This window comes from Sus scrofa, chromosome 13, assembly GCF_000003025.6.
Source record: "Sus scrofa isolate TJ Tabasco breed Duroc chromosome 13, Sscrofa11.1, whole genome shotgun sequence".
Classification (NCBI taxonomy): Eukaryota; Metazoa; Chordata; class Mammalia; order Artiodactyla; family Suidae; genus Sus; species Sus scrofa.
Window position 1 is genome coordinate 19,305,089 of NC_010455.5, and position 12,078 is coordinate 19,317,166.

The window sequence follows — 12,078 nt, forward strand, 5'->3', positions numbered from 1 at the left end:
ACTTTAAAGAAGAGGTCAAAATTAAATCAATACTTAGATTCAAAACGATTATAAAACATACCAAAGGTCATGGAACATAGAACATTACTGAGAAGAGCTCAACATTTAAAATGCCTTTCCTTTGTAAGTATAAGCTATAATACATACATGCATAGAGCTATATATATCAAATTGTGGTTGCTACTCCTGACAAATATTTTCTCCTCAGAGGCACTTACAATTCATAAGAATACTACTGATACAGGACTTTTAAAAATTAAAAAAAAAAAACAAACAACTAGTCATGAGTTAGGTGAGTTGTCACACAGTGAGACAGAAAAACAACTGATATACATTGTTAATTTTTTTCAAGTAATGTTATGTACAGTTTTATTGCCAGTATATGCGCAACAGTAAGCATAGAACTATAAATACACAATGTAATTAACAGCAGAAAACAAAACTGTTACAGGTAAAGGGGGAAATATAGAGAAACTATTTTCCTGCTGCTAGAACAAAAACAAAGGAAGGTAAAAGCCTATGACAAGTCATCCATTCGGTACTCTCCTCTTAAAATTCTTTACATACATTTCTACATTTTTTTCAATTAAATAAAGTACAGGTCACTCTGTAACAATAGCAAATTGCTTCCCTAATAGCTATTTGCCTTTCCAGTCAAATTCACTTTATGTTAGGATTAAAAAAAAAAAAAAAAAAGTCAAAATGAGAAATCTTTAGTATCCTGGTTCCAAATTATCTGATTTGCTTTTCACCAAAACTGGTAAAATTTGAAAGTTGGCTGCACAGGAAAATAATAGGTGTAGCAAAAGGTGATTAAAAAAATTTGTTAAAAAGTAACAGAAAATCACCCTTTAAGTAGTTTTCCAAAAGACACTATAGGCAGCAGCTCAGTTAAAAGTATTAGCCCTGAAGAGGTAGAGAATTTGAGCCCATTATACAAAGATAATAGCCTTGGCACCATCTTCTCTCTCATCAGGATCAACATTTTCAAGTAAGACAATTCCATGGTAAAAGGAAACCAGGTTCCACCATTTAAAGAAAAGCGCTGGTTGACTCCCATGTCTCAGTAATTAGTTTGTTTATTAAATGAGAAACAGAAGACGGTCAAGGACACACATGCACTTGATTTTTTGTCTGCTTCCATTATCAAGTTTATTCATAAGTGAATTTGATATTAATAAATAAGAAAAAGCATCATTCACAACAAAGATAAACAAACCAAAAACCCCTGCAATGAAACCTTCTATTTTAATAAGTATCAAGAAAAACACAGGATGATGATTTGGTGCAGCTTTCTTAAGGAATTACAGAGGGGACATGGTTTTAAATAAAGATGGCAAGATCAATAACCAACAAACATCAGGTTTACAGAACTGGCTGATTCTGTAACATTTCTTGAGGTCTTAGTTTTAAACTACACATTACCCCAAAGAAGTTTCAACTAATGACATATATCACAATCACACCAACAGAGTCCAGCTGTAGTTCAAATTAGTCCTGCTTTGTTTCACATCATTTCAATATTTCTAGCATAGGACATGATACGGAACAAAACTCAAAGTAGCAATAAAAATATTATTCTGCATTTGAATAAAGGCCAAAAATGTGTTAGACTGTTAAACTTTTTAAAGCTTTAAGCATTCCTGTTTAACCAGCATTTAAAAAAAATTTATACAATCGTAACACTGGCAAAGGTTAATGGGAAGACAAAGAAGTACAAACATGTGAAATGATGAATTAGATTAAAAATTACTTCGTATTGATCAACTGATGTTAATACTGCTTCTTCTTGAATTTGGAATAACTATCATAAAAGTTACATGCAGACTGAGGGCAGCCCTCTGTTACAGAAAATACAAAATAAAACAAAAAACTAAAACTGGGCAACAATGTAAGTTCCAAAAGATGTACTTGAAAATTTCCTTTCATTGATGGGGTGGTCTGTCTGTCCTTTCTCTGAGAGACCTGGTTCACTGCCATCAGCTTCACTAGCTTTGTCCAGACACATCAGTCGTGGGATCACCTCCTCCTGAGCCTGTCTGTGCACGTTTGATGTAAAGATTCAGTAGCTTCATCTGCAGATTCAAGCCAAATATATGTCACTGTGTAAGTGGCTTTAAGTTAATGTAACATGTTCATTAAAAAAATTACATACATATGTGAGTTTCAAAATATTGGTTCTCCTCTTTCTGTTCTCATTGTGATCATGGCAGATGTATAACTTTAATTTGGGAGTTAAATTTTCCAATTAGTCCTTAAGACTTAAATAAACAAAATCAGTCCTCCTTTCTTCATTTCTTTGATACTAATAGTATCATAGTTTAAACAAATTGTATGTTTGTTTGTTTATTTATGGCTGCACCCTGGTATGCATAAGTTCCAACCTGAGCCACAGCAGCGAAAACACCGGATCCTTACTTATTAACCCACTGAGCAAAAGAGAACTCCTAATCAAATAGTTTAAACTGAACAGTTATTATTATGCCCCAATTACCACTGATAATTAAGAAAGAAAATTTTTTAAAGTTTCAGTTTGTTCGTGACCGAGTATTCTGGCATGCCTTTTCAAAAAGTGTAATAGTTGGAGTTCCCATCGTGGCCCAGTGGTTAACGAATCCAACTAGGAACCATGAGGTTGTGGGTTCGATCCCTGGCCTTGCTCAGTGGGTTGACGATCCGGTGTTGCCGTGAGCTGTGGTGTAGGTTGCAGACGTGGCTCGGATCCCATGTTGCTGTGGCTCTGGCGTAGGCTGGCAGCTACGGCTCCGGTTCGACCCTAGCCTGGGAACCTCCACATGCCGCGGGAGTGGCCCAAGAAATGGCAAAAAGACAAAAAAAAAAAAAAAAAAAAAGTGTAATAGTGATAACACGAAACAATGACAATGATGACAAACATTTGAGCATTACATCCTATTCAGTATGCTGCCGTATCTCTTTTTACCCTCACAACATTGTATTTTTTTAAATTAAAAATTTTTTTTTGCTTTTTAGGGCCATACCCATGGCATATGGAAGTTCCCAGGCTAGGGGCTGAACTGGAGCTACAGGTGCTGGCCTACACCACAGTCACAGCAATGGAATCTGAGCTGTGTCTGTGACCTATACTACAGCTCACAGAAATGACAGATTCACTGAGAGAGGCCAGGGATCAAACCCACATCCTCATGGATACTAGTCAGATTCGTTTCCACTGAGCCACAATAGTAAATGCCCTATCCTCACATTTTATAGATGAGGAAACAGATACAGAATGTGCCATCCCTGCCTAAGATCAGAAGGGTAGAAAGGAGTGGGCTAGGAGAGGAAACCAGGCACTTGGCTTCCAGGACACAAGACTGTCTCACAAGAACGGCGTTGAGGAATGCCAGCTGTGGCTTAGAGAGTTAAGAAACCGACATAGTGTCCATGAGGATGCGGGTTCAATCCCTGGCCTTGCTCAGTGGGTTAAGGATCTGGTGTTGCCAAAAGCTGCAGCGCAGGTCTCAGATGCAGCTCAGGTCTGGCGTTGCTGTGGCTGTGGCATAGGCCATCAACTATGGCCCTAATTCAACCCGTAGCCTGGGAACCTCCATATGCTGTGGGTGCGGCCCTAAAGAGACAAACAAACAAAAAAGGTTTTGATTTATTTGTGTCATTCTGCAGTCCTTACTATATGCGGTTATATTTTATAGTTTTTAACCAAAGCACATCTAATCTGTTTTCCATTTTTTTAAAATTCTAATGTCATTCTCAGATATTTTTCCACTTCCTTATTGTCTTCATATGCAACATTATTACTGGTTGCCTAGAATTCTAGTAAAGTGATGAATTTCAGTTCTTCTACAGATAATTCTAGACTAACAGATCCTAACTCAAACTTATAATAAAAGTTAAGAGAGATATAAATATGTGTGTATATATATATATATATGTATGTATATATATATATTTTTTTGGCCATGCCTGCAGTGTGTGGAAGTTCCCAGACCCGGGATTAAACCCGTGCCATATGGTGATAACACTGGGTCCTTAACCTCCCACCCCACAAGCAACTCCAAACATAAGAATACATTTTTTCTCTGAAGATACTTTGTTATTTAAAGTTTGTTTTTTTTAACATTAACTTTTTGACTTAAGGGTTATTAACCTGGTGTCCATGGGATTCAGAGACTCTCTGAAACTGTGTGTAAAATTTTTTGTATGTATTTATTTTTCTTGGAATGAGATTATACCTAAACTTCAAAGTGGTCTGTAACACAGAAAGGGTTAAGAACCACAGCTTTATCTGTAACTAGTAAAAGTGTTTAATTTAAGGTATATACATGAGCTCTTTTTTATTTTAAAATATTTTTTTTTTTTTTTTTTTGGTCTTTTTGCCTTTTCTAGGGCCGCACCCGTGGCATATGGAGGTTCCCAGGCTAGGCGTCTAATCGGAGCTGTAGACGCTGGCCTACACCACAGCCACAGCAACATGGGATCTGAGCCGCCTGTGACCTACACCACAGCTCATGGCAAGGCCAGATTCTTAACCCACTGAGTAAGGCCAGGGATTGAACCTGCAACCTTATGGTTCCTAGTCGGATTTGTTAATAACCACTAAGCCACAACGGGAACTTCTTAAAATAATTTTTTAACTTATTTTTTTCTCTCTTTCTGGGGCCACACCTGTGGCATATGGACGTTCCCAGACCAGGGGTCAAGTCGGAGCTGTAGCTGCTGGCCTAGACCACAGCCACAGCAACAGCATATCCAAGCCACATGTGTGACCCAGGCTGCCTTTGTGGCAATGCCAGATCCTTAACCCACTGAGCAAGGCCAGGGATTGAACCTGCATCCCCATGGATACTAGTCAGGTTTTTAACCTGCTTAGCCACAATGGGAACTCCTTTTTATTTATTATGTGGTTTTCATGACATTTTGCTACTTAAAAAAAATTTTCATTATAGTAGTGACAATTGTTAGGATTTGGGGAAACTCTTTAAATGAAGGTGAGGGTCTTGCTAACTGGTCCATAAACCATAATTCAACAATCATAGTTTATCCTCACCCCTTAGAATGAATTTCAAGGTTAGCAATAGCCAGATCCTTTAACCCACTGTGCCGGGCTGCGGATCAAACCTGCGTCCTGGTGGTGCAGAGATGCTGCAGATCCCGTTGCACCAAAGTGAGAACTTCCTATTGTTATTCTTAAACAGTCTGTGGTGTAGGGAATTGTGTGTGTGTGTGTGGGGGGGGATGGGGGAATCAGCTGGGATTATAAATAACCAGAAGCTGTAGGCACTGCAATCATAGCCGTTTACCAACTGCCTTACAAACTGCTGACTTTACCTGAGTGACAGATATGAAAGTACAAACAGCTAAACTGCCAGTGGTCAGAGGAGTAAGTGGGATGTTCAAAACCTGACTATTTAAAAGTTGAATAACAAATGTACCCTTTAGCACAAACAAAGAACCAACCCTTGAAGAACCATGGCCACCATCTTTGGGGCAGAGCAGCACCACTTACTTTACTGCCAGTGAGCTGACTGAGGTGTGGTTTGAGTTCATCACCAATGACCGCGTGAACAGCCACCAGGCAGAAGACACAAGCTTTCCGAACACTACTCTCCGAATTATCATAACCCTAGGAAGAAAAGTCCTTGTTAGCACTCTTCCGGCACTGAGAAAAGTATTCTACAGCGATGTGGTGAAACTCAAAGAGGAGCTTATTCCTCCAAGCTTTGCTGCTTACCTGTATCAGGCCTGGCATAATCTCTGGCAAAAGCAGGTTAAGAGTTTCCTTGGACACTCTCTCTATCACTTTTGTTTGCATTTTGATGGCGGCCAGATTAATTGGGTAATCTGCAGTTTGGATGATGGGACAAAGCACTTTGATGCACTGCTCCGGGCTAATTGAAGTGGCTAGCACTGACGCAGCTTCTTCAGCAGATCTTACCACCTAAAACAGAGAGGTCAACATTTAGCTGGGAAGTAATTCTGTAAAATGTTAGATGGTATTCCTGGATGTACATACTTCATAAAATATGTAATAGGATATGGTATCTGGGATTTGTTTTGAAAATACTATGGTTAAAAAAAAAAACATAAAAAATGAGGGTACAGAAATTCCTGGTGGCTCAGTGGGTTAAGGATCTGGTGTTATCACTGCTATGGCTTGGGTTCAATCCCTGGCCCGGGAACTTCTGCATGCCACGAGCACAGCCAAAAAAAAGTGGGGTAAAGATAAAACAGAACTGGTAAAATGTTACTAACTGCTGAAGCTGGATACATGGGTCTTTATTACATCACTCTTCCTTCTGTGTTCTCTTAAGGTTGGCTTGCTCTAACGATTAAATCAATTTTAGCAGGTTGAGGTCTAGTTGTATGGGGAATGGGGGCTGCTTCCCTGGACTATACATGAATGGAGGCCTCTGCACCAGCCATGCAGAAACCCTGCTTGGTATTACTACTACCCTTAGCTCCAGGAGGGCTTGTATGCCTTTTATCACATTATTACAAAATATAAGAAACATTGTTTCATTAGTATGTTATCAAATTAACAGGCTATTTCCCCTACTATTCACAATGATTTTCTTCTGTATCAGGCCTGGGGAAGGTAAGACACTGGTTTTACAAAGAAGAAGAAGAAATAGGAGTTCCCGTTTTGGTTCAGTGGGTTAAGAACCTGACTAGTATCCATGAGGATGTGGGCTGGTCCTTGGTCTTGCTCAGTAGGTTACGGACCTGGTGTTACTACTGCAAGCAAAGGTCAGAGGTGGCTCAGATACCTGTATTGCTGTGGCTGTGGTGTAGGCCGGCAGTTGCCGCTCTGATTTGACCTCTAGCCTGGGAACTTCCATTTACTGTGGGTGCAACCCTAAAAAGAAAAAAAGAGGGGAAAAAAAAAAAAGAAGACACAGTTGTCTATGTTGTTATTGGAATCTGTAATCTCTAAAGATGGTCTTGAAACTATGTAAAAATTATTGCTTTTGCTGCTATTTTGGTAGTGTCTCACTTAACACTGTCAATCTGTAAGAAATGCTGAGAAAGATATAGTGGAAAATACACTGCAAGTTATAAGACCTAGGGCTAACTTTAGCTCTAACAGCCTAATAATGTCAATTTTATCTTTTGTAAAAATTGGTATGCTACAGGCCTTATATGAATCAGAACTTGGATAACTAAACCAGAAGTTATCTATCTACATAGTTTTTAATTTTTTTTGCTATACTTGCAGCATGTGGGCCAGGTATTGAACTTGGGCAATAGCAGTGACCCATGCACAGCAGTGACAATGCCGGATCCTAAACTGCTAGGCCACCAGGGAACTACTACATAGTTTATAAAGCCATCAGTAAGATGCTACAGATGCACCACTAATAAACACCAGCTGTATTTAAAAAAATTGGGATGAAGATACAGATTTAAAAGTTATGGCTCATGGAGTTCCCACTGTGGTTTAGCAGAAACAAGTCTGACTAGGAACTATGTATGACCTTGCAGGTTTGATCCTAACCCCATGAGGGTTAAGGATCCGGCACTGCCATGAGCTATGGTGCAGGTCACAGACATGGCTCGGACCTGGCATTGCTGTGGCTGTAGCAGAGGCCAGCAGCTGTAGCTCTGATTGGACCCCTAGCCTGGGAACCTCCATATGTTGCAAGTGCGGCCCTAAAAAAGGCAAAAAAAAAAAAAAAAGTCATTGGCTCACTCTCCGGTAAAATTCAGCCACAGCTTCTGGAAAGTGAATTACTCAGAGGGTTTCAATTTCTTCATTTCTTTATCCACATTTCTTTCTTTCCTTTTTTTTTTTTTTTTTTTTAGGGCTGCACCCACAGCATATGGAAGTTCCCAGGCTAGGGGTCCTACACCACAGCCACAGCAAAGTGGGATCCAAGCTATGTCTGTGACCTACACCGCAGCTCATGGCAATGACAGATCCTTAACCCACTGAGCGGGGCCAGGGAGTGAACACAAATCCTCGTGGATACTTGCGTTCGGAACCTCTGAGCCTCAACAGGAAGTCTCTTATCCACATTTCTTACTGTCATTCTTCCTGGTGTGTGTGAAGTATGGTATCTCACTGTGGTTTTAGCTGTATTTCCCAAACAACTAATGAGGTTGAGCATCTTTTCATATGCTTACTGGCCATTTGTATATCTTCTCTGAAGAAACGTCAACTCAGATCCTTTGGTCATTTTTTTTTTTTTTTGTTAATGGCCACACCTGGGGAAGTTCCCAGGCTAGGGGCTGAATCAGAGCTACAGCTAAGGCATACACCACAACCACAACACTGAATCTGTGCCTCATCTGTGACCTATACACCACAGCTCACAGCAACGCCAGATCCCTACCCCACTGGGCGAGGCCAGGGATGGAATCCTCATCTTCACAGACACTATGTCAGGTTCTTAACCTGCTCATCCACAGTGGGAACCCCCTCATTTTTAAAGTGAATTATTTATCTTTTCATTGTTCAGTTGTAAGAGTTCTTTATATATTATGGTTGTTAGTTCTTTAAATGATTTGCAAAAATTTTCTCCTATGATGTGGGTTGTCTTTTTACTTTCTTGAGAGTGTCCTTTGAAGCACAAAAATTTTTAACTTATTCAGAGAAGGTAAATATTTTTTAATATTAGGAGATTTAACATTTTATTTTTTTGCTTTTTAGGGCTGTACCTGTAGCATGAAGTTCCCAGGCTAGGGGTTGATTTGGAGCTACAGCTGCTGGCCTACACCACAGCCAGAGCAACGCGGGATCTTAGCTCAATCTGCAACCTATACCACAGATCATGGCAACCCTGGATCCCTGACCTGCTGAGTGAGGATAGGGATTGAACCCTCATCCTTACGGATACTAGTCAGATTCGTTTCCACTCAGCCACAATGGGAACTTCAGTAATTTATTTTTAAAACATTTTTTTTTTGGCGTATAGTTGACTTACAATGTTGTATTAGTTTCAGGGGTATAGCAAAGTGAATCAGTTATACATATAAATATATTTTTTTTCCCATATAAGTTATTACAAACTTTTGAGTAGACTTTCCTGTGTTATACTGTAGGTTCTTGTTAATCATCTATTTTACACTTATACAGTAGCATGTATATGTTACTCCCACTATCCCAATTCTTCCCTCCCTCCAAGGGCTTTACCTATGGTAACGATTTGATTTTGAAATCTGTGAGTTTGTTTCTGTGTTTTTGTTTTGTTTTGGCTGCAACCAAAACATGTGGAAATTCCTAGGCCAGGGATCCAACCCAAGTCACAGCAATGAAAAGGCTGAATCCTTAACTCTTAGGCCACCAAGAAACTCCTGTTTCTATTTTATAAATGTTCTTTTAATTATTTTTAATAGATTCAACATATAAGTGATACCATGATGCTTGTCTTCCTTCCTTCCTTTCGGCTTTTTAGGGCTGCACCCACAGCATATGGAAGTTCCTGCTACTGTCGAATCAGAGCTATAGGTGCCAGCCACAGCCACAACAACAAGGGATCTGAGCTGCATCTGTGACCTACACCACAGCTCAGTGAGGCCAGGGATTGAACCCATGTCCTCATGGATACTAGCAGGATTCATTTCTGCTGCGCCACAACGGGAACGCCGATATCTGTCTTTCTCTATCAAGTTTTAAATTTTTTTTTCCCTCCTTTTTAGGGCCACACCTGGGGCATATGGAAGTTCCTGGGCTAGGAGCTGAATCAGAGCTGCAGCTGTTGGCCTATGCAACAGCCACAGCAATGCCAGATCCAAGTTGTATCCGTGACCTATACCACAGCTTGTGGCAACGCCGGATCCTTTACCCCTTGTGCGAGGCCAAGGATTGAACCTACATCCTCATGGATACTAGTCGGGTTCTTAATGCACTAAGCGACAATGGGAACTCTAAAAGTTTTTAATTTTTTTTTTTTTTTGTCTTTTTGCCTTTTCTAGGGCCGCTTCCCACTGCATATGGAGGTTCCCAGGCTAGGGGTCTAATCGGAGCTGTAGCCACCAGCCTATGCCAGAGCCACAGCAATGTGGGATCTGAGTGGTGTCTGTGACCTACACCATAGCTCATGGCAACACCGGATCCCTAACCCACTGAGCAAGGCCAGGGATCGAACCCGCAACCTCATGGTTCCTAGTCGGATTCGTTAACCACTGTGCCACGACAGGAACTCCTAAAAGTTTTAAATTTTGATGAAATTCAATTTACTCTTTTTCTCTTGTTAGTGATTTCTGCTTTTGGTATTATATCTAAGAAACTAGTGCTTAACCCAAAGCAACAAAGATTTACACCTATGTTTTCTTCTGTAAGTTTTATAGTTTTAGCTCTTACATTTATCTTTAATCTATCTTGTCTCACTATTTTATTGCCTTTTTTTTAAGGGCTGCACCCATAGCATATGGAGGTTCCCAGGCTAGGGGTCAAATAGGAGCTACAGCAATGTCTTCGACCCATACCACAGCTCACAGCAATGCAGGATCCCTACCCCACTGAGTGAGGACAGGGATCTAACTTACATCCTCATGTATGCTAGTTGGGCTCGTTAACCACTGAGCCATGATGGGAACTCTGTCTCACTGCTATTTTAACTTTCTTTTTTTGACTTATCTTTCTCTAATATCTTGGTTCTACCAGAAATACCTAAAGCTATTGCTCTGGTGCTTTCCCTTGGAATTGCAGGCAGGCTCTAGTGGAAACTTGCTTTTCTAATTATTTCTGAGATTTTAATAAAAATTCTTATAGTTATTTCACCAATGTTGTTGGTTGTGGTGGGGATATTCTGACTACAAAGTAATGAGACATTGGGGCCGGGGGGGATACACTGAGGGTTTGGGATGGAAATGCTATGTAATTTGGTTGTGACGATTGTTGTACAATTCTAAATGTAATAAAATTCACTGAGTAATTAAAAAAAATAAAGCTGTAAAATAGAAAAAAATAAAGTGAGACAGGTTTATAGGATTCTTTCAGGAAAGCTGTTCTCATTATTTTATTTAATAAACTTTTAACAGATATCTAGCTCCTATAGACAATTTACCACTTTAAAATAGCAATGAGTCTCGGAGTTCCTGTTGTGGCGCAGTGGTTAACAAATCCGACCACGAACCATGAGGTAGCGGGTTCGGTCCTTGGCCTTAATCAGTGGGTTAAGGATCCAGCGTTGCCGTGAGCTGTGGTGTAGGTCGCAGATGCGGCTCGGATCCCATGTTGCTGTGGCTCTGGTGTAGGCCGGCGGCTATAGCTCCGATTCGACCCCTAGCCTGGGAACCTCCATATGCTGTGGGAGTGGCCCTAGAAAAGGCAAAAAGACAAAAATAAATAAAATAAAATAACAATGAGTCTTATCTTCATTAGTTATGTTATTTTTATTTATTTATTTTTGTCCTTTTAGGGCCAAACCTATGGAAGTCCTCAGGCTAGGGGTGGAATCAGAGCTGCAGCTGCTGGCCTACACCACAGCAATGCCAGATTCAAGCCATGTCTGCTATCTATACCACAGCTCACGGCAATGCTGGATCCTTAACCCACTGAGCAAGGCCAAGGATCAAACCCTCGTCCTCATGGATACCAGTCAGGTTTGTTACTGCTGAGCCACAAGGGGAACTCCTCATTAGTTATTTTAAAAACCAAATTCTTGGAGTTCCCGTCATGGCGCAGTGGTTAACAAATCCGACTAGGAACCATGAGGTTGTGGGTTCGGTCCCTGCCCTTGCTCAGTGGGTTAATGATCCGGTGTTGCCATGAGCTGTGGTGTAGGCTGCAGACGTGGCTCGGATCCAGCGTTGCTGTGGCTCTGGCCTAGGCCGGTGGCTACAGCTCCGATTCAACCCCTAGCCTGGGAACCTCCATATGCCGCGGGAGCGGCCCAAGAAATAGCAAAAAAAAAAACAAAAAACAAAAAAAACAAATTCTTATTGGTAAATGGAAATGAAGTTAAGATTGGCAAACTCTAAGAGGAAATCTAAAAATGGTCTAAAGGGGGAAATGAAATCATACTAATTATATCCTAGGCCTGGTCTGTTTTAGGTTAAAGACCATGATATCACCAGAATTCACTTAATAGAAAAGAATATATGGGGAGTTCCCATCGTGGCTCAGGGGTTAACGAATCTGACTAGGGACCATGA

The 12,078-nt window shown here is 40.5% G+C and overlaps 1 protein-coding gene across 50 annotated transcripts in view; it reads right to left on the minus strand.

The window, feature by feature from the left end:
• Positions 342 to 12,078, minus strand: part of CLASP2 (cytoplasmic linker associated protein 2) — a 205,160-nt gene continuing 193,423 nt past the window's right edge. For 44 of the 50 annotated variants that reach the window (XM_021071582.1, XM_021071594.1, XM_021071595.1 and 41 more), the window contains 3 exons: positions 5,711 to 5,917; positions 5,486 to 5,602; positions 342 to 2,075 (listed from right to left, as the gene is read on the minus strand). In XM_021071582.1, coding sequence (XP_020927241.1) covers positions 1,989 to 2,075; positions 5,486 to 5,602; positions 5,711 to 5,917 — 411 coding nt within the window. In that variant the 3' untranslated portion in view covers positions 342 to 1,988. The remainder of the gene's footprint in view (positions 2,076 to 5,485; positions 5,603 to 5,710; positions 5,918 to 12,078) is intronic. The other 6 variants (XM_021071576.1, XM_021071584.1, XM_021071577.1 and 3 more) reach the window with 1 other exon arrangement.